Genomic DNA, 24,056 nt, shown 5'->3' on the forward strand with positions numbered 1-24,056 from the left:
CCCGCCCCGACTGCACGTGCCCCCCGTCCCCGGCCGCCCGTCGCCCCCTGCCCCGGCCGCCCGTGCCCCCCGTCCCCGGCCGCCCGTCGCCCCCCGCCCCGGCCGCCCGTCGCCCCCCGTCCCCGGCCGCCCGTCGCCCCCGTCGCCTGCCGGCCCGAGGAGAAGGGGACTGTGGGCTGTGGGGAGCGCCACCGCCGTCCCCCACCACCTGAGGGACCTGGTCGAGCAGGAGCAGGCAGGGCCCTGTTCCCGTGCTCCTCGTCCCCCCCACCCCGGCCGCCCCTCACCACCTGAGGCAGAGCCCCACCGCCGTCGTCCCCGTGCCCGTGCTCCTCGTCGGCCTCGTCCCCGTGCTCCTCTTCGGTTCACCGTCGGCCCTGTCCTTCTCTACTAGGTAATAAGGCACTCTGGTTGCTTGGGTAAAAAAATATTAATTTGTAAGCCTTAGGTGCAAACTGTGATAAGCCCGACAATGATTATATGAATGTGATGTCAATGCATATGCAAGTCTGGTTGCCGGTCATCGTGCCGTTATGTTTATTGCAGGTTTTGGAAAGCTTGCCGTGTAGGGAGGTGCTGCCGAAATTTTGAACTAACCTATATGCTATTTTTCTACAGAGCAAGACCCGGTCCGAGCCTGCCCGGAGTACCTTGACGACCCCTACTGTCTTCCTCGACGTCACCCTAGGTATGAATAACCCCTCTTCTTGTCCCCCATGTCCCTGTATCACGTAACCTGGTTAGGCGTCTCCCGTTCGAAAGGGATACGACTGGAGGTATGCACATCTTTGCATATCTACATCGTATCTGTTTCGGATTGTCCACGTTTTTTGGACAGCCCGTGGATGTGTAGATGGGTTAGTTTCCATGTTCCGCTCCTATTCGAGATAGAGTTTCGGCATCACCTACCTGTTGTTCTCCAGATACACACTCTCCCTTACAGGACGTGTATCAGGAGAACAACGGGGAGGTGCTGCCGAAATTCTGTCTCGAAGAGGAGCGGGGCATGGAAACTAACCTCATCTACGCATCCGCGGGTGGGATTAGGACCTATCCTCACCCATTAGATAGTAGGAGTGTGGGGCCTTTATGTAGACTGAGTGGGTGGTTTCATTATTGGGCTAAAGGATGGAGGACCGTCAGTGGATGTACGACGGCTGGAGAAGCAAGCATGATGTGGACCTTGAATGGGTGAACAAGACCAATGATTTCATGGAGGCTACATTTGGCGATGCTCCAGCATATGTTCAACTAAAATGTCCCTGCGCCAGGTGTGATAATAGGAGGGCGGCTAACAAGGAGAAGATGGGTCTGCATCTGTTCAACAACGGATGGACACAAAACTATCACGTGTGGACCTATCATGGTGAAGTCCAACGTGTGAGAGAGGAGGTGGTGAGGCAACGCCTCGAGGCTTGTGATGATGATGCCGGGGTAGCGGACTGGTTAGATGATGTTCAACAAGCCCAGTTCGCTCAGTCACGTAATAGGGAGGAGATGGAGGAAGATGCACGGAACTTCTATGAAATGTTGGACGCGGCTGGGCAACCCCTTCATGAGCACACAGATGTATGTCGTCTGGATGCCGTTGGACGCCTATTAGGGTTGAAGGCAGAATTAAAGATTAGTCGAGATGGCTTTGATAAGATGCTGAAATTAGTTGGCAGTCTGCTTCCAAAGCCCCACAGACTACCACTGAACATGCACGAGTCAAAGAATCTCCTCAAAGCACTTAAGATGCCTTATGAGCAGATACATGCTTGCCCAAAGGGGTGTGTCCTATTCAGGAATGAACACGCGGATTTGAAGTACTGTCCGAAGTGTAAGTCCTCCCGGTATCAGGAGGTGCCCTCTGCTGATGGTGAGAAGGAGCAGCTCCCGTATGCCAACAAAATCCTACGGTACCTTCCATTCTTACCAAGGCTACAAAGGCTATACATGACCGAGGAATTCGCGAAACAGATGACCTGGCACAAAGAGGGCAAACGATACAATCCTGACAAGATGGTGCATCCCTCCGATGGTGAAGCATGGCGCTACTTCGATGACAAACATCATGATAAAGCATGTGAGGCTCGTAATGTCCGTGTTGCGCTAGCAACAGATGGGTTCAATCCTTATGGTTTGATGTCTGCCCCATACACATGTTGGCCTGTCTTTGTTATCCCCCTTAATCTCCCCCCCGGGGTCGCCTTTCAGCGACAACACATATTTTGCTCGTTGGTCATTCCTGGACACCCGGGTAGCAATATGGGTGTGTTCATGGATCCTTTGTGGGATGAACTGATCAAGGCTTGGGAGGAAGGTGTATGGACATACGACCGAGCTACAAAGAGGACCTTCTTAATGCACGTATGGTACCAGTACTCAATGCATGACTTCGTGGCGTATGGATTATTTTGTGGGTGGTGTGTTCACGGGAAGTTCCCATGCCCCATATGCAAGGAAGCTTTGAGGTTCACCTGGTTGAAGAAGGGCAGCAAGTTTTCATCTTTCGACAAACATCGTCAGTTCCTGCCTGTTGACCATCCATTCAGACAAGACGCTAAGAACTTTATGAAAGGGGTGACAGTGACAGACCCTCCACCGCGGATGCTGACTGGTGCGGAAACTCGTGCTCGGGTAGAGGCGCTTGTGGAGGATCCAGAAGGTGGTTTTGTGGGATATGGTCAGCAACATATGTGGAGTCATAAGTCAGGCATCACTAGGCTCCCCTATCATGATGACCTTCTTCTGCCACATAACATTGACGAAATGCACACTGAAAAGAATTGGGCCGAGGCTCTTTTTGGCACCCTCATGGACACTGAAAAGTCTAAGGACAATCCTAAGGCTAGAGTGGACCTCGCAGAGTTATGCGATCGGCCAAAGCAGGTGATGCAGCCTCCTCGAAACGGCAAGAGATGGGTTAGGCCTAACACGGACTTCGTCTTGAACATCGAACACAGGAGGGAAATACTTCGGTGGATGCAAACACTAATGTTCCCAGACGGGTATGCAGCGAATCTAAGGAGGGGAGTGAACTTATCTACTCTACGAGTTAATGGGATGAAGAGTCATGACTACCACATATGGATTGAGCGGCTTCTTCCGGCGATGGTTCGAGGCTATGTCCCAGAGAATATGTGGGTAACGCTAGCAGAGTTGAGCTATTTCTTCCGCCAACTTTGTGCCAAGGAGCTACCAAGGACTGTCGTTGCTAACTTGGAAAAAATGGCACCTGTATTGCTCTGCAAGCTGGAGAAGATATTTCCACCTGGCTTCTTCGTAGCCATGCAACATTTGCTTATTCACCTCCCCTATCAGGCGCGTATGTGGGGGCCCGTGCAGTTCCATTGGTGTTATCCAATCGAGAGAACTCTAAAGAAGGTTCGGGAAAAAACTGGAAATAAAGCAAAAATTGAGGCGTCCATTTCAGAGGGATACGCTGTGGAGGAGGTGTCAAACTTTATACAGAAGTACTACACTGAAAAACTTCCTAGCGTGCATAATCCACCTCCTCGGTACAATTCTAGTGAAAATGAATGGAACCTAAGCCTTTTCCAAGGCCAACTCGGAACCGCAAGTGGGAAAACCACTAAGAGGCTGAGCAATGAAGAGTGGCGCAAAATCATGTTGTATGTGTTGACCAACCTTGACGAGGTGGCTCCATACATACTAGAATTCGTCAACCAATTCTGGCACGAAGCAAGGGACATTGAACCTCAAGAAGAAGATGCCCTACTTGAACATGGTGCCGGACCAGGGATGCCAAATTTCATTTCATGGTTCCGACAGAAGGCCCAAACCGATGCAACTATGAGTGACGAACTGAGACACGTTGCCCAAGGTTGTGACTCTAGGGTTGAATCATGTAACGGTTATGACGTGAACGGATATCGCTTTCACACAGCAAGCTATGAAAGCAACCGCCCCAATCGGAGAACCACAAATAGTTCTGTGTCTACCGCCGGTAATGATGGCAAAGATTATTATGGCAGAGTCGAAGAAATATACGAGCTTACATTTCATGGTTCGAAACTGATTAAACCTGTCATGTTCAAATGCCATTGGTTCGACCCTAATATCACCGAACTGAAGCCCAATCTCGGGCTTGTCGAAATTCGTCAAGATTCCGTCTATGCAGGCTCAGATGTCTATATTGTGGCCACACAGGCACGCCAAGTTTATTACTTGCCATACGCCTGTACCAAAGATGAACTTAAGGGATGGTATATTGTGCATAAGGTGTTGCCACACAATAAACTACCCGTCCCAAATGATGAAGATTACAACTTGATTAACCCAAATACATATGATGGAGAGTTCTATCAAGAAGAGGGGCTTCCAGGGAGTCTGGTGATAGAGTTACCTGGAGATGAAATGGAAGTAGACAATGAAATGGATATTAATGATGCCGAGTTACCTGGAGATGAGGTCGCCAATGAGAAGGATTTAGAAATGTTGAATGGACTACATTTAGGCAATGACAATGAACCGAACATGCCTCCTTCGGATAATCTTAGATGGTTGGACAATATTGATAGTGACGAGGAGAGAGGACCTCCAACAAATGACAACAATGATGAAGATTATTTCTAACACATGTAATTTCTTCCTTATTTATTTTGTACCAATTTCTAATAATTTCTTCCTTATTGTCTGGTACTAATATTCCTTATTTGTTTACTTGCAGGTGATTAGGCAAAGATGCCTGGTGGTCGTGGGAGGCAGGCACACGTGTCCTCCTTTTACGGCGCGGAAAAGGCGGCGGTGCCCCCAAGGACGCGGACGAGGACGAGGACGAGGACGAGGACGAGGACGAGGATGAGGACCGACACGTCTGTCGGCAACCCCAGGGCACGTCGTGCCCTGCTGCAGCCTACTCGGGAGACGGTGGAGGAGGTGACGGACGAGGAGGAGTTGCTGGTGCAAGGGACGGACGAGGAGGAGGCTTTGGGGGAGGGGGCGGGGCATCAGGGTGCGAGGGACGAGGCAGGGGACGAGGCGGAGGACGAGGCGGGGGACGAGGTGGGGGACGAGGCGGGGGACGAGGAGGCAGTGGGGGATGGAGCTGGTTCCTCTGGTACGTCGACAGTCTACTTGCGAGGTCCTGCCAGGATCCCTGACGCTCCGGCACGGGAGCAACGCCCAGTGATTCGCCCCGTTGGGCTAGCGTAAGTAACTTGAGATGTTTTTACTACTACTTCAGTTCAAATGTGGAGGGAAACTAAATTTTTTACTTAATTGTGCAGGAACTGGGAGGTTGTGTCTGGTGTTGCTGGCGTACGAAGCGTCAACGGCATCCTTGGCTTGCTGTGCAAAAAGCACTACCCTGGCCTTGTCTTGTACAGGGATTCGCGTGAGCCTGCCTTCACGTTTGACCACTACGAGGTGGCCCCAGACCCTGACTACCGCAATGTGGCGGAGAAGGTGAAAGCAGAGTTTTGGGTAAGTCTCCTTCCAAACTGTTATTGCATTCATACTCTTTTTTTTGGAATAATGAAAGGATAACCCGCGTTTGTATGCAGACTTATTTCAAATGTGAGGAGGGAGCCGAGGTCAGGGCGAACCAGGTCCTTATCAAGTCCGCTAAGAAACGCGTCGTCGACATGCATCACGAGGTGAAGTACCAGTGCGCCATAACCTACAGCGGGGAGAAACTTGGGAGAAAGCTTGATAAGAAGCGTGCAAGACAGATCACGATGACCCGAGAGCAGTACATCGAGGTGGTCCAATAACATTGAGTTTCATTCGTTTTAATATTAAGATTGCTTCTTCTTATATGTCAAGTACTTCATGGACCGGTGCAGGCGATTCCAGACTGGTGTCGTTCGTTTCCAGACTGCTGGGAGAAGATCGTGGACAGGTGGTTCACTCCAGCCTACATTAAGCAGCATGAAGCTCTCCGGGCGCATCGTTTGAAGATGAAAGGTCCAGCACACCATCAGGGCAGCCGCAACCTCTCCCAATACAAAGCCGCATGGGTATGCAAAGCCTAGGTTGCTTTCTTTTTTGGTGCCACCTTAGCGACGTTCTAATCAGGTTTCTGTCTTTTTTGCAGATGAAGGCACATCCAGGGAAGGACTGCAACGACTTCAAGGCGTTCTGCATGTCCCACTTGGGCAAGTCGGGGTCGGAGGTGGACTACACTGGGCAGGAACCACCCACGGCGTACACCAACCCGGAAATCGGCGAACGGATCCGGGAGTACACGGTGGCGGCAAAGGCACGCCATGGGGAGGAGTACGATCCGTGCACACAGGAGATCGATGTAGATCTCGTCATGAGGCAAGGAGGAGGAAAGAAGCACGGGCGGATGTGGATTGCCAACAGCGTCATCGACAGTTCCGAGCTCTCCCTCACGCGGATCCGAGCAGGTAGCGCCGCCACTGACCCACCCATACGTCCACGGGTGAGCTCTTCACAGCACCAGGTCGATGCACTCCAGGTTAGTCAAGGGTGACTTGCTGTCCATTAATATTTACACCTTAGTTACGTTTGGAAAACTGAAACTTTGGTACTATCTGTTGTAGGCCGAGCTACAAAATGAGAAGAAGCAGCGTGAGGAGACAGACGCGAAGCTTGTGGCCACAAGTGCGACGGTGGAGGCCCAGAATGCGGCGCTGGCAATGCAGCAAACAAGGCTAGAGGAACTAACGAAGTTCCTAGCAGCTGTTGGCGAGAAGTCCGGTTTGTCCTTGCCACCAGAGCTCCTCCATCCCCTCCCTTTGCCGGTGCCTGTTCTACCTACTCCTGTGAGTATAATAAATCGATTGCTTTCGCTTCTTTGCACAAATTCTTTCTGACAAATTTAAGCGGATCTTTTTGTTTTGCAGCAACAGTCGGCGGGTTCGAATCCTACTCCTGCAGCAATTGCAGAAGGCATACCCTCACCAGGCGTTCAGTACCCACCAGGCGGAGCCCCAACGTCTTGAGATGCAGTGGTAGTGCTTGTTGTGAACTTGTGGAGACAACTATGCACTTTGTGAACTTGAGCCGCACTTTGTGAACTTGTGGATGTGAACTTGTGACATTTGTGCTATATATGTTGTGCTTGTTGTGGTGAATGTGCCAGTGGTTGTATCTATGGTCTGGATAACATATATATATGTGTGTGATTTTTATTGTTTGATCAGGTGGATTGGAAAATAAAAATAAAAAAAACTGTTTTCTGTAGGTTTGCCGAGCGCAAATGACCATAACGCTCGGCGAAGATGTGCTTTGCCGAGCGCCATGACCATCGCGCTCGGCAAAGCTGGGAAGAGGCAGCGGCTCTGCACAGGCAGGTTCCCAGCTTTGCCGAGCGCGATGGCCATGGCGCTCGGCAAAGGTAGAGATTCGCCTAGCGCCGTTATAAAAGCGCGCTCGGCAAAGTTACTAGATTCGCCTAGCGCCGTTATAAAAGCGCGCTCGGCAAAGTTAGTAGGTTTGCCGAGCGCGCAAACACGGCGGCGCTCGGCAAAGTTGTTTCTTTTGCCGAGCGGGTTGACGCTCGGCGAACATTGTAGACGTGACGTCGACGATAACGTTAACGACTGTAACGACGTAACGGCGAGGATACTTTGCCGAGCGCGTATGTCGCCGCTCGGCAAAGTAGGCACGAGAGAAGCCGAGCGAGTTGGAATAATCGTGCTCGGTGAAATTCTTCGCCGTCAAAAAATTCGCCGAGCGGGGTTCGCCTAGCGCGCCGCTCGGGGAAGCCTTCGCCGAGCGTGTTTCGGGCTTCACCGAGCGCCTCGTGCGCTAGGCGAAGAGCCGCTGTCCTGTAGTGTATATACATCAAAGTTTGTTTCTGTCCTCTAATAACCCTCTTTAGTAAGTTTGAGCTTACTAATCTCTGTTAGCACTCGGAACTCTGGCCTGGATAATTGGCTTTCATCATCATGATATTTGCCTTCACGTGGAATGACATGCTTCATGATGAACGAGCAGATGTCCTCAACTATGTTGTCTAAAGCACGTTCGTCCATGCGCTCCGCCGTCCCTTGCTTATATACCTGCAAAGAAAGTTTATAAACATTATATATTTTATGACTTCCAACTTTAATAGACTATTACTTATATTACCTTGTCAGGGTTCCTTGCATATCGTCTGTTTTCTCTCATGTTCTCGCACACGTAGTAGCCACAGAGGACAGATAACGATGGTTGCTTCATGCACTGTATAACAGGAGAGTGGTTATTTAATTATAGTTGCAACTGTGGTCGTATGTGTATGATTTGTATTCATAATAGTAAATTTCTATACGTACCGGCCAGTTATGTATAACCTCCAATGGTTGCCTTGGTCTCTTGGACTCGCACTTTCCATGATTTATCTTATAGAACCTGTATGCCCTATGATCTCAAATAGAATCACCATGTTATTGTCAAATTCTCACTATGCTTAAGTATGCATGCATAGCTTGACTTATAGCTCTAGCAGTTTGATGAATGGAGCATAGCTTTCTTTCGGGTAATCTGCGGAGTCTAGTACCAACACCCTTCCCTCCTTGGGATAAATGATGAAGCATATCCAGTGCCTCCTGCTCGAATTAAATCCATGATGCATTTATGCATTGGAATAATTTAGATAGATATTTGTAAACTCACACTTACCCAAAGTGGTACGGGCCCACCACCGCTTTCCTGTCTTGAAACTTTATTAGTGAATGTCCAATGTAGAAGGCGTATTTAGCTTCAAAATCAAGTTTCAACTTTCGGAGTTTCTCATCCCGTTCTGCACCTTCCAAACCCTGTACCTCTGTGCTATCATTCCCGATCCGGAATGTGTGCCGATCTTCGGCTATATCTATTGGGCAGAGATAGGCATTCCTTTCTTCGGCACAATAATTTAGGTCTGAACCAAAATACATATCTTGTTGATCATATAACATTCTGCAAGATAGAAGCATGTCAGATATTGAAAATTGATGCAACTACAATGTGTGTAACTATGTAACACTTACAATGCAAATGTTGTTACGATTTGTACATCTAGCATCTCGTGGTTCATCAGTGCTCACATGTCATCAAATGTAAGCATGCATTTGTCAGTACTCTGGCTGAGAAATGCTATTTGTGGTATGCGCATGCTTATGGTGTCGATGCCAGCAGAAGAGGCTCTCATGTACCAGTCATGAAACCTTTTTATACCACTTGGTTTCTTCATAAGTTTGGTCCGACTGAGTAGGGGCTTTCCCCACACATACTTTTTGGGGATAGTCTTGTAGTCTTCTGCAGTTGGCACCTTGAAATTGACAGGAGTTATGACCTTAGGCGCCGGCACCTCTGACTTTGCTAGCTCAGAAATCTCATGCTCTTGTATTGTGCGTTTCGAAGCAATGCCTGACAAAAATCTCACTTGCCCAGCTGATTTTTTCTTTGGCTCGAATGGTGAAATCAACTTAGGTATCGGAAATACTTTCTTCTTTGGCACCTTTGGTGGCTCACTTATTGGTTTTGGATCTTTCAGTTGTGGGGAAGGGGTGGAATTGAATGGTGGTGGAGATTGTGTTGACTGTGGGATAGAAAGATCATGGAGAGGAGATGGTTGATGGTTAGGGAAAACATGGAGAGGTGATTCTAGTGGGTCAGGAAGAGACTGGGGAGGTGAAGGCGGTGGGTTAGGAAGAGGATCGACATGAGCTGACGACTCTTGGGTTAGTGGCATCTCTTGAGAGGGTGGTGGTGGCTCCCTTAGTTGCACGTCCCTCCGAGGCCATAGGATGAAATTGTTTATCGCCTGTTGTCACACCCACATTTTAAGAACAAAATAGGATGCATAAAAGACTCACATGTGCCCCAGAAACAGTCGCACACATAAGTAGACAAATCTCAAATGTACCATTGCAGTGTTTATTACATAGCGAAACATAATAATTCACATAGTCTTATACAAAAATGATAGCAATAAGAAAACAACGCTCTCGACGGAAGCTCCACACAGGGACACTGTTGACTGGTTGACTCCAAACCTAGTACTCATAACGGTAATCCTCATTCCAGTCATCTTCATTGTCATATCCTGAGGTGTTGGGAAATTACAAGAGTGAGCACATATCGTACTCAACAAGTATAACTAGGGGTTCATGAGGCTCAAAAAGCTGACACTGGTTTGACTGCATTTAGCTTTTATACGTAGATATCATGTTTATATTTAGATAACAAATATCAAGGTAGAATAATTAAATCCCATAACCACATGATCAATGTATACAAGAATTAAGAATAACACATATAAACAACATAATAAACCATCATTTATTATCATTATTCACGTTCTTCAGTGTCCGTCTATTCCGTCAGTTTTCCGGGCCGCCCGTATCCGTGGGCACGGCTAGTATACCAGATTTAACACTCTGCAGAGGTTGTACATCTTTACCCATAAGTCGTGATTTACCCTTTCGCCCGAGGTGATCAGCCTCTTAACCCACTACCAAGGAAGGTCGGCAGGGTTCACTATGAAGTCTTTCAAAGGTTCGTCTAACATGTTAGGGCCGCAAGGTTTCCTTTGCGCGCAGATATAGATACCCCCCTTCCGAATGGCACAATGACGCGCAGCCTATACACATAGGGACAGGGGCTCGCACTATACCCAAAACGGTTCAGCCCCTCCGCCCTTTCGGGTAACCTCTAACAAGCTAGAAAAGCTTACTCATACTTGACTAAAGCCAGAGCCATATAGCCCTCATGGTTGTACGAGTTGTCCCAGCTTTTGCCAAGGGATAAGTCCTTATGGAGGGTCAAGATCAATCCAGCAAAAGCCAGAGTTCTTTCCACCCTTTATATTCAAGTTGCTAGAAAGCTTATTTTATTGTTTATTGTATATTCAAATATTCATGTTACAAGATCATGGATTAATAATCAAGCACTAGCAAGAACTACCAAATGCATATCCCAAAATAGGTAACAAGGAATCCAGGATAACAATCATCTATGATTTTGCTAAGGTCATCAAGGTGAAAGCATGCATATGATATATATTGTATTAATTGTGTATAGGTAACAAGGATAGTCCCAAGTTATACTTGCCTTAAACACTTGCTCAATTCTCACATCATCAGCTTCATCACCTTCTGATCTTCAGCGCTCACAAGCGGTTCTCGTCTACTCGTAGCAAGCACCACACAAGGCAAACATACAAGCAACAAATAGAAGCAACTAAGACAATACACCACACAAGAGAAAATAGCGTACTAAAAGAGAATCAACGCTACGAAATCGCAAGAAGCACTAGAACCGAACCTATCGTTAAAAGAAATGATTAACGATAGTTTTATATTATAAAAGAGAAGCTTACATATTTTAAGTAAACAAAATAATATATAAGTTATTAATTCAGAATAATGTTAACATATTTATTTTCAAAAGTCAAGCTAAAACTAATTATATTTTATTTATAAATATTTAGCTGTCATTTATACCAATTCAACACTAACATGTAAATACCAACTGACATATGAGATCATCTAAAATCTAATCGAATTTAACATACATGTTTGGACTGAATAAATTATAATTTAGAAACATAATTATGTGTAGAATTTAATCAGTTTAATATTTATATATGAAATACATAAATATAAAACCTATATTGATTTTTATTTATAAAACTAGATGCAAGTGTATTAATCAATTTAGTATTTAACTATGTATAGAAAGCACGTGGCAATTAAACTAAAGCACTTATGTTTTAAGGTTGAACTAAATATTTTATAATGCAAAAGATATCATGGTTAATATTAGTTAAATTAACATTAATTTATGAAGGACCAAAATATAAATCTTTTATGCTTTTAATTAGAAACAGTGTAAGCATATATTAAATTAATATTTAACTTATGAAATTCAATGATTTACATGTTAAAAGTTCTACTCATATAGCTTATGGTTGACGTGATCGTAACGCAACAAGAACGGAGTTAAACTCAGATTGCTTTTAATTGGCAAGCTATTAAATAAATATTAATCTAATTAGTATTTAAGTTAATAAATTTATAATTAAATGACATGTTAAAAAAAATTAGAATTACTGCATAGGGCGTATCGACATGAATATAATACAATTGAACTACTCGAAACCGACCTAAACGAATTAACAACAGGAATTAAACGAACAATGGCAAATCCGTAATTACTGTCATCTTGTACCTTGGCCATCTTCTTTCCCATCGTGGCCATGGCAGACCTGCAACTGCTGCTCATGCTCGTGGAGGGATAGAGTAGGGATTTTCGTAGGAGCAAGGCACACGGTTGGGCAACACGGCAGCCCAAGGCCGCACGGCACAGGGACCACGCGGGTTAGGATGTGGCCGGCCTCGCTGCCAGTGACGATGGTCGTCGACCGAACAGCCATAGGCTGCGGCGGCGTTGCTGCTTCCTGCAGCGTGCTGGCTCAGGAGGGGACGCGGGGTGGTGACACAAGATCGGGAGATGGCCGTGATGGCCTGGGCCGAGAGTACGTCGGCCACGACCGCTGTAAAAACAAGGAAGAAAAGAAGCTCTCACGGTGAGTTCGCCGGAAAAGAGAGATGTTAGGGAATCCATCAAACGATATGAATTCGCAAAAAGCCAATAGCATGCCGGTGTAGAGAACCACGACACAAACCTCGGGATGGAAGCAGAATTCGCCATAGATGCGAAACATGGCCGAAAAAACTCGCCGAACCTTCACCGGAAGTTCGTCGGAGCTCTAGGTTTTGAAACTTCGGCTTTAGATCTAGGACGATAGAAGCGGCGGCTCGAAACACCGGCCGTACTTTCGCAACCAGCGCGTCAAGGGCTACGCCGGCATATATATAGTGTTAGGGTTTTGGGTTGATGGAAAAACGAGATATTTTATTATTTTCGGAATTAATTAATTTCGTGAATAAAAATAATTCTAGAAAGTCCAGAATTAATATTTAAGGTCCGAAAAATACTCCGAAGGGTCCAAAAATTATGAGAAAATTCTTAGAGATATTTTAGAACATGAGGAACCCAAATAAAGTATTTATAGCTCATAAAAGATATCTAGGAGTATCTAAAAATTAGATTATGCTCACAGAAAAGTGGAACGAGTTTCAGGAAAATGCTGAAATAATTCCCGGTAACTTTTTAGAGATTGATTGACGGGTGAGGAACTGAAAGGAGTGATTTGGGTTACCAGAAAAGATTTTAGGAAACTCGAAACGAAAGCATAGGCTGTAAAACAAGGAATAAAGATGTGCCGAACAAGGAGCAAATCTATTTTTTATATTTTCATGAGCACTCAAATACAAAACTAAATCAATTTTCATCTATTTTAAAAGGAGCAGATTTTAGGGTGTTACACCTGTCCCAGTTTCACAATGTCCTCGGGACCAGGGATGTCTAGAATCTCGTCCTCATATCCTTGGACCACGGTTGATACCTCTACTCTGCAGTAGTCTTTAGGGATGTCAGCACCATGGTATTTAGGTCCTCTTGGGATCGCTTTGCCCGTGGCTACTTCCCTTGTACGATGATTGTTAATCCCATATCTTATGACAAGGGAGCAAGGTGTAGAACTAACAATGTCGTCAACTGGATAGTGATCCTTATTTGCCGTAGATGCGACACTGCTTGGAATGATTGTTTCACTTGATGCCACCAACGGTTGCGACACCACTGGGACTAGCTGCATTTGGGGAGCTTGAGTGCTCATTTGGGTAGCTGCATTTGACATGGCACTCGCTAGTTTCTGCATCAACTCAGGAGGAGGATTTTCTAGCAACTTCTCCATCATCTCTTGGAAGTCTTTCTTAGCCTCTTCCTGAAAATAATTTGCCATTTGATCCTTGTACCGATCACGTTTCTTATACTCATTTGCCCATTGAGAGCTGAATCCATCCTTCCATCCTTCTTTGGATGAGATGCCTCGAACACGGCCAGGATGCTCGGGGTTACCGAGGCCAACACTAAGGATGTCCCTCTCCTTTCGTGGCGTAAACTTGCCTTCCTGCTGCATGCCTGCCACAGCAAAGATGCTCTTCATTGCTTCATCAAGCATTGGGTCTTCAAAGGACACACCCGTCTCGGTTTCCTTTGGTTTCCGAGCACGGATCCAATTCGCGGACCTTTCACCGACTTGCTCGGACAACACTGGCAACCCTGCTGCCTTCTTCGCAGCCTCTTCTTGCCTCCATTTAGGAACTTGGTGCCGGTAACCACCTGTGCCTAGATGGTGGTGGTACTTGTTCCTCTTTGCGAGCTGGGAGTTGGCTTCGCTCCGAGCTAAGAAGTTAGGGTCATTCCTCTGCTCTAGAAAAATAGCCCACTGCCCTTTAGTAATATTGTATTTGGATGTCGGATCCATCCCTGTCTTTGCATACTTGACATTCATCTCCGACCTCCAATTTTGGAAACTAACCGCACATTGCTTCATTGTATATGCCTTCACTAAATCTTCTGGCACATTCCTAGGAAACTGGAACCTGGTCTTAATCTTATCCTAAATTTTGATCTTGTGATTATTCGACACACCGGCCCAGTTCTTAATTGTGATATCAAGAAAGTCCCTCACACAGAAACCAATTGCGTTCCTGTATTTGGGTAGGGCCTCCTCTGGAGCTAGGGGCTGTCCGGTAGGACTCACATCTGTGATGGCATATGTGTCATCTGGAAATTGGTTCAACCCTCTCTCGCCTCGTTTCAAACCTTGACGCTTCCTCTTAGGGCTCGTCGTTCCTGTCGTCGGTTCCGGTGCGTCTTCGTGTGCCACTTCCTCCTGAGACATCATCTCTCTAAACTGAGACATTGCCTCCTGAGTATAGACATGTGAATCATGGGCGTGTTTATATGTAGGAACTATGAATAGAAATCATTTAATTACATGAAATCGTGAATGTCTCTAATTTACGTCATCGGCTTCTGGATTGTAATCGGGGTCACGTGCCAATTCACGACGAGTCTTCCTCACTTCTGGAGGCTCCATGTCGTCGCTAGCTTCTTGTTCATACGACGAACCTGATGCTTCACCCGTTTCTACTTGTTTCGTGACCTCACGAGCTTGTTCCATAGGGTCAGTTGACCCTTCTACTTGCTCCGTGGGTTGGGACTGCAGTGCTTCGTCCTTGTGCGGAGAACTCATCGCAGAAATCTATGTAATTTATGCATAAAATTAAATTTATGTATCCTGGGGTATATACACTAATATTACATACACTAATATTTATTGATTCAATCACATGCGCAAATCATACTTTCTTCAATCACATGAATTATTAAATATATATATAAAGAATTAAAGATATAAGACATATATAAATAATTAAATAATTGAATACATATATTATTAAATAGACATACACATATTTCATTACATCATACATATATGAATTATTAAATATATATATATATAAAGAATTAAAGATATAAGACATATATAAATAATTAAATAATTGAATACATATATTATTAAATAGACATACACATATTTCATTACATCATACATATATGAATTATTAAATATATATATAAAGAATTAAAGATATAAGACATATATAAATAATTAAATAATTGAATACATATATTATTAAATAGACATACACATATTTCATTACATCATACATATATGAATTATTAAATATATATATAAAGAATTAAAGATATAAGACATATATAAATAATTAAATAATTGAATACATATATTATTAAATAGACATACACATATTTCATTACATCATACATATATGAATTATTAAATATATATATAAAAAAACTCAAATCTCTCTTCTCCCTCATTGGGCCGGCTTTGAGCCGGCCCACGGCGGCTCTGCCAGGTGGGGCCCACGGTCGGGTCGTCCCCTACCTCGGCCGGCCCTCTCTCTCCCACCGCACTTGCCGCCGCAGCCGCACTCGCCGGCGCCGCACCCGCACCCGCACTCGCACTCGCCTCGCACCAGCCGCCGCCGCAGCCGCACCCGCCTCGCACCGTCGCCGGCTGCCTCTATCCCCCGTTCACTTCTCTCCTTGGCTGGCCACCTAGAGCAGAGGAGCTTACCTCGCGCGAAGACGTCGAAGGGCTCCGAGGCGTCGCAACGGCGGGCAGAGCTAGCGTGCGGCGGCGGCGGAAAAAACCGACAGCCTGACGGCGTACCTTCTGTTTGAAAAACTGGCCCGCCTTGTGACTTAGGAAAATTTCAGTCTCCTCAATATATACCGCAGCCATTTTCTAGTGGCGGGTGGTATTGACCACCGCCTGTACAAACCATTTCTACAAGCGGTGGTCAATACCACCCGCCAATAGAAATGCATTTCTACAGGCGGGTGGCTATGTCAACCACCTGTAGAAATGCTTTTATACAGGCGGTTGGCTAGAAGAGCCGCCAGTAGAAATGATTTTCAATTAGTTTTTAAATTTTTTTGCAGAATTATTTTAAAAGCTTCAAAAAATCATATCTTATCAAATATTGGTCCAAATGTAGTGAAAAAAAGTTTATTGTGTTTCTATTAAGTAGATCTACATGTTAAAAATATGAAATTTCATATTTCAAATACTTTTATATGCAGCTTTATTTAAAATGATTTAAATTGAATATGTGCCTCATATCTTGTTTAATACATAAATAATTCTAGGAATACCATAAAAATGTAAATCCAATTTTGTTAGCTTTATTGTAGTGTGTAAATGCTATAAAAAATATATTCCTTTGTGTAATTTATCGTTGACAATATAAATATGAGCAACCCATATGTTTGAGCATAGTTCGGTGGAATGACTCTTATACGTTTGTGAAGCATGTATGTTATGCCTATCTCCAAATGTTTTGAAATTTTTTTGGCAAGCTTCTACACTCAAATGATAGCCCCACACAACATCTTAGTATTTTCTGGTCATGCAAGCTATTATTACATTTTTCTTTGTGCTAAATGAGATGAAAAATGGTGGACTACACCTAGATCCCACTAGGTTTTTCCACCAACCACAAGGAAGTTTTATTTCCTATGGTATATAAGACCCTGTGGAGAAGTTTGGCACCATTTGGAGTCATTTCAGGGGTAGACTTAGTTCAAGCGCTAATTAGTGGGTGACGTCGCACGGAAATTCAATTAAACCGGATAAAGTAACAAACCACATCAGAAAAATCCCAAACTTGGTGGATTGAACATCAATGGCACTAGTAACCCTTAGTAAAAGTTTGAGACCAATACGACATCAATGGCACTAGTAACCCTAAAAGGGCACATAGCATAAGGTACACATTTTATCATAAATAGATTACATGGCAAATGACAAATAAAATCTAGGCAGCTACTGTTCTTCCCTGTCCATCGTGACGCACCCAGGGCAACGAGCTCTGTGGAATGCTTCGCTCAACATTCCTTATCTTTACTGGATGGTCGTCTACAAAGAGAGACATGTCACTGAACTGGTTAAATTCATCCAAGTCAGATACACCATCAATTCTGATGGCTTGTTGCTTTCCAGGAAAAACTATGTGCTTTGGATGGTCCGTAATTTTCTTCTTATCATTAGGAGAGAGGACCTGCTCAGTATAGAAGACCCGTGCAGCACGGTTAGCCATTATCCATGGATCATCTTTGTAGCCTACCTTGCTTAGATCTAGAACTCTAATCCCATAGTTGTCCACTTTGACATGTTTGTCTTCAACCCATTGACACCGAAATACAGAGATTTGAAATGTACCATAGTCTAGTTCCCATATGTCCTCAACGAAGCCAAAGAAAGTTGTTTCCTCACCAGTTTCAGAGTCTAAGGCGTCGCATCGAACATCACTATTTTGTGCCATGCTCTTTTGGTCTTTGGACTTGGTACAGAACGTGAAGCCACTAATGTCATAGGTTTGCCAAGTCGTGACCTGACGTGATGGCCCAGATGCCAAGACCTTGATGGTGCGATCCTCGAGTGTTTCCCCATCTGGAATGTCCTGCTCCCTTAGCCATGAGGTGAACTGATTCTTATGTTCCTTCATTATCCATTCATCTGTGTGCCCATGATTATGTTTTTGAAGCTCTTCAATGTGTAGATTGATCAAAGGCTCCATTATCGAGAGCTGATGTAGGACGGTGTGATGTGCTTCGAGGACTGAATTGTAATCTTTTAGGACGTATGTTTTTTTTCCCATCCTACCTCTTCCATTCAACCTACCCTCGTGTCGTGACGGAGGCAAACCTATTGCAACCTGGTCTTTTAGGACCCTATTGCAGAATGGACCTCCGGACTCAATGGCCTCTTCGGTCAAGTACCCCTCTACCATAGACGCCTCTGGACGCGCACGAGTTGATACGTAGCCATTTAGTATTGACATGAAGCGTTCATACGTCCACATCTCATGTAAATACATGGGACCCAATGCCTCTATTTGTGAAACCAAGTGCACCATAAGGTGAACCATCACATTGAAGAATGCTGGGGGGAAACACATCTCAAACTGTGAAACTGTCTCCACTGCGAATTCCTTAAGAGACGCCAACTCATCACGTTCAATCACCTTCTGTGAGATCCTGTTGAAGAAGTAGCACAACCGTGTAACAGCAACCTTTATCCACACTGGGTTTATAGCCCTAATGGCAATAGAGAGAAAAGTAGTCAATATGATATGACAATCATGTGAGTTGTAGTTGGTGAGTGTAAGGTCTTTCATTGACACAATACTCCGTATGCTAGAGCAGAATCCAGATGAGACTTTCAATTTCTTCAACCACACACACATCTCATGTTTCTCTTCATTGTTGAGGTTGTAGCTTGCTGCCGGGAGGTGGTACCTCCCATTTTCTAGCCTAACAGGGTGAAGTTGTTTTTTTATGCCTAACTGTACCATGTACAAGCGTGAATTTAATCCTTCCTTTGTCTTGCCCTTCATGTCCAACAAGGTGCCAATTACACTTTCAAACACGTTCTTCTGAACGTGCATACCATCGATCGCGTGGCGGACGTCTAACTCTGGCCAGTATTCCAAATACTCGAAGAAAATTGACTTCTTCTTGAATGTAGCCCCTGGAGCTGGCTTGACATTCTTTCTTGGTTTTCCATCTTTTGTCTTCTTCCCAAAAACAAATTTGAGTTTGCTAACTATGCTGAAAACTCTTTGGCCTTTACTGTTACCTGATGGAGCAGTAGTCTGTAGTTCACTATTATTGTCAAAGTACTTATCCATCTTTTTCAGCCGGTACCTGTGTCCTTTTGATAAGAAGCGTCTGTGCCTCATGTACACTATCTTCTTAGATGCAGTTAGGGACACGTAAGCGGTGTCATCTATGCATACCACACAACCAAACTTTCCCTTGAACTGCCCTGATAATGTAAAGAGAGCTGGGTAGTCATTGATCGTAACAAAGATAATTGCTCTTAGTGTGAATGATTCTTTGCGGTACTCGTCGAATATTTGAACACCTGTTTCCCATAGTATCTTCATGTCTTGCATTAAGGGCTCCAAGAAAATATCCATATCAACTCCAGGTTGTGTAGGTCCAGAGATAAGGATGGTTAGTAAAAGGTACTTTCGCTTCTGCATCAACCATGGAGGGAGGTTGTAGATGGTGAGGATCACTGGCCAAGTGCTGTGCTTGCTGCTCCTCTCAGCACATGGATTCATTCCGTCAATACTCAGTGTGAACCTAACATTCCTTGGTTCATTAGCAAAGTCCTTGTGGTTTTCATTGAAATCTTTCCACTGCTGGCCATCGGCTGGGTGCCGAAGCTTCCCATCGTCTTTGTGCTCATCAGAAGCATGCCAGCTCATAAGTTGGGCATCCTCTGGGTTAGCAAACAAGCACCTCAATCGATCGATCACAGGAAGGTACCACATCACCAAAGCAGGAATCTTTTTCTGCGCATAATAGTCTACTTCTTCCTTTTCTTTGCCGGTGGGTTTCGAACTACTCTTCTGGGTCTTTTGTTGGGCCTTCTTTCGTTTTTTGCCCTTAGGCATAGAGGCAACACACTCTTCCTCTATGTAGTCTTTATTTGTCTTGTACCTACTTGTACTACACTTGGGACCGCTGTCCAAGTCTCTATAATCATCGCCTCGATATAGGATACAATGATTTCTACAAGCATGGATCTTCTCAACACCCATTGTGAGTGGGCTGATTAGCTTCTTTGCATAATATGTGTTAGCAGGCACTTTGTTATCCTTAGGAAGCATGTCTGCGATAATGCTTAAGAACGCATCAAAGCCAGCATCAGAAAGACCATATCTAGCTTTGCACACCAACAATTTTAGCACAGACCGTAGCGTCGTGAACTCTTTGGTGCAACCCTTGGACTCATCATACAAAGGCTCTTCTGCTGCCTTCATTAGGGCCTCCATACCTTTCATGAAGAACACTGATGGATCTTCCGCATGACGACGCAACATTGCCTCTAGAAATTCTGCATCTTCCGCAGCCATGTTAGTTTCGGTGCCATCTTCATTTCCTCCAATAAAACCATAATCAGGAACATTTGGCACAACATGTTCAGTGGCTAGACCATCGGTATTAGGTTGTTGTGTCTCGTGTACGAACTCAAACCCGTCAACAATTCTAGTTGTATAAGGCGCAGAGCTACCCTCTCCATGCTTTGTCCAAATCAAGTAATCTTTCATAAATTCTCGACGGACCAGATGAGTAAGGATTTGTTGAATGTCATCAGATACAACAAGATTTCTACAATCCATGCATAGACAATGTATGTGTGTCTTTCTTGTTCTTGAAGCATGGTTTTGAGCAGCATCAATAAACCTCTGGACCTCAGTTATGTATGATGGATCTAGTCTTGATAAATTATACATCCAAAATGACCTCTCCATCACTACCTGTAAAACACCATTCATATGATCTAAGGGTTTACAAAGGATTTATCTAGGGTTTATTAGCTAGGGTTTATGGTTAAGCTTGAGATTAAAGGAAAAAACCTAAGTTACATAATTAAAAAATGATCTAAGTATAGCATAACTATATAAATACATCATTCATTATAAATAGATAGATGATGTGGAAGGTGATAATAAAAAACCTAACTACCATATAATTAAAAAAATCCACAATTATCTCTCTACATAAATATACAAATAACACACCATTGGTTTAATCTTGTAAAAACTAGCTAAATTGAGAAGCAAACATGTTGAGAGGCATTATCCAACCATATTAAGCAACCCCATCTAACCATATCAACAAATAAAGACAAGAAGCTAGCTATTCTTCTCTCTCACTCATAAAACATACATACATGTTGATAAATAAATTGAAAAATTTATAAAGAGAGAGACATAAATTAGAAAACCAAAGTATAGCATAACTATATAAATACATCATTCATTATAAATAGATAGATGATGTGGAAGGTGACAATAAAAAACCTAACTATCAAATAATTAAAAAAAATCAACAATTATCTCTCTACATAAATATACAAGAACACACCATTGGTTTAATCTTGTAAAAACTAGCTAAATTGAGAAGCAAACATGTTGAGAGACATTAATCAACCATATTAAACAACCCCATCTAACCATATCAACAAATCAAGACAAAAAGCTAGCAATTCTTCTCTCTCACTCATGGTGAAACCCTAGATCAAAAAGTGGCTCAAATTGAGCTAGAATGAGCAAATTGAGGCAATAGGGACATAAACTAACCTCTTTTAGCAACCTCCTTCCTAGAAATGAAAGATCAAAACCTCCCCCCTTGTATTTTGAGAAATCTGAAACTCCAAAATCGCCCCCAATGGAAGGTGGGTGCGAGATACTGTGTTCTGGTCGGGGAGGAAGAAGGGGTATTTATATAGGGATAACACAGGCGGTTGCTTAAGTCAACCGCCTGTGATAAACGTTTTCACAGGCGGCCGAAAATCTCTGACACCGCCCGATTTATACCACAGGCGCGTCGTAACTGGAACCGCCTGTGGTATAAAAAGGGGGCGCCAGCAATGACCCTCTTTCTACTGGTGTGTGTTTAGCCATACCCCATGGAGCACTATCGGATTTGTGTACAATCTGGTCGTTAGTTCATGGATGCGCCATGGTGGCCTATTCGATGCAAATGGCACAGGTGTCACAGAAATGGAGGAATGGTTTCTAGTGAATTCTATTGTTGATGATGAACGGTTGGGAAACTGATCCAGGCCAGCATGCATTGTGGCAATGGGCTTACCGATTTTGATTGGGTCTCCACCGCACGACCCAAGCCGACTTTGAAACCGCAAACTCTATTGCGCGTCCCGTCACAAGGAGCGTAGATGGCATGACATGGGTCATCCCACTTCTCTCTCTCCCTCTCCCTCTCCCTCTCCCACGCGATAGAGAGCTGTTGAGGACCCATACGCGTGCAGCCTACGTCGGGCAAGCAGACGGATGTGGAGCGGGAGTGCGAGCATCAGCAGTTCCCTGGGCCCATTCTTGTGCTAAGTGTAGTTGATGCCAAAAGGGGTGGTTGAGCGTAGCGTGCCCAGCAGTCGGGAAGCCACAACTGTACCGAGGCGAGGATCGGCTCCATGGACGGCGTCAATGAGGTAGGTGATCGACCTGGATGGCGCCAGTGAAGGCGAACGTCGAGAGCTACGTGGTGGTGCCCTGCGTGAGGCGGATTAGGGCCGACACGAGGAGGAAGGCGAGGTGAGGAAGAAACATGCTCAAGCTGAAGCTGGGTCACGCACTCCCGGACTCCCCCGAGCACGCGACCAGTCGCGACCGACATAACCGGTTGACCGCGTCCTTTGAAAACCAGCTGAGCTGGCTGTGCTGAATGCCTGCCTAACCATGTCACTATACGGAAAACACATGTTCACCAATAGCTTTGTCTCTGTAGATTTTTGTTCTACTGTGAAGGTCCGCCCTACTCCTGCTCTGAGCCTCGCTCTCACCGTAAATATTTGTTAGATAAACTGTAGCAGGTTAGGTGTCCTTTTTTCTCCCTTCTTCATTACTGTAGTTCACAACATGGTTCTAGCTAGTACGACGAGGTTATGGCAACCCGAACACGGTTGTTGCCTCCTGACACAGCGGTGAAGCCTGGTCTCCCGCCCTCTTTATCCACCGGGTTGTCGATGCATCATGCATGCCGAATGTTGCATGTAATATAATCTAATGAAAGCAGTGCTGTAATGGTATGCTTAAATTCCTCCGTCGACAGGCACGAGTTTGTTGAAATGTTATTGCCTTCGACAGTCGAACTGCAACTGCAATTGCAGCAGACCACATGCTCTGCATGCTACTAGTACCGCCCAACATGAAGGGACAAACGGTCGCTGGCTCGCTGCAAGGCCTGAAGCTGCTCACTGCTGCGCGCCCGGTAGCAGCGGAATGAGAAGGCCAAGAAAGACCCAGTGGCCGGCTCTCTCTTCTTGGCCGAACACTACTCTTGACTTGGCGGCTATGAAGGTGCATGCCTGTGGCTACCATCTGCTTTCGGTGGTCAGCGCGGCGGTCATGTTCCTTAGCTTCTTCTCACCGTACCTGTGGCTGTAGATTCTAGGAGGAGCTAAGGCTATCTCCAACAGGGAGACTCATTTGGGAACCCAAACCTAAAATGGGTCTCCAACACAATATCTATAGCCTTCAACAGAGTACCCATACAGAAGACCTATTTTGGGTATCAGGAGAGGCATAACCCAAATTTGGGTATCCTCTCTCCTCGAGACCCATTTGCAGAGAGTGTTGTCTTTTAGGTCTTGTTGTTGGAGAAGACTAAAAACAGGTATGGAACCTTTTACCTGTAGCGCTACCTAAAGGACAAATGAGTCTTGTATTATTTTGAGTAACGATTGTTGGAAATAGTCTAACATGCAGTAGGAGTGAACGGGAGCAGACCCGACCGGATGGTGAGGTGGTCCAGGTCCGGGTGATGTGAAGGCTGGGAAAAATGGTTGGATCGGTGGATTAGATGCTTCCGCTTTACTGCAGAATCCATGCATGGATGTAACTTGGACGTGAAGGAAGGGACAAATGCCTTGGGAGATAAAAGAAGATAATAAAGGAGAAAATTCTACTGTACTCCAGTAGTGTACCCCGGCTCCCTACAGGTTACTGTACAGCTCTAGATTCTAGCTACAAAATATTTATAGGATGCATGGCATTCCGACTAATTCTGTCGTCTCATGAGTTTCTTGTTCCTCGTTGCAGCAGTAACATTATTCGCTTAAGACGCGA

At 44.9% G+C, this 24,056-nt stretch overlaps 1 protein-coding gene across 1 annotated transcript; it reads left to right on the forward strand.

The window, feature by feature from the left end:
- Nucleotides 5,392–7,171, forward strand: LOC110434081. Its single transcript, XM_021457774.1, has 6 exons — nucleotides 5,392–5,430; nucleotides 5,511–5,708; nucleotides 5,793–5,966; nucleotides 6,044–6,430; nucleotides 6,516–6,737; nucleotides 6,819–7,171. The coding sequence occupies exons 2-6, from the start codon at nucleotides 5,592–5,594 to the stop codon at nucleotides 6,915–6,917; spliced, it is 999 nt and encodes a 332-aa protein (XP_021313449.1). The 5' UTR covers nucleotides 5,392–5,430; nucleotides 5,511–5,591; the 3' UTR covers nucleotides 6,918–7,171.

The sequence above is a fragment of the Sorghum bicolor genome, chromosome 3 (genome assembly GCF_000003195.3).
Source record: "Sorghum bicolor cultivar BTx623 chromosome 3, Sorghum_bicolor_NCBIv3, whole genome shotgun sequence".
NCBI lineage: Eukaryota > Viridiplantae > Streptophyta > Magnoliopsida > Poales > Poaceae > Sorghum > Sorghum bicolor.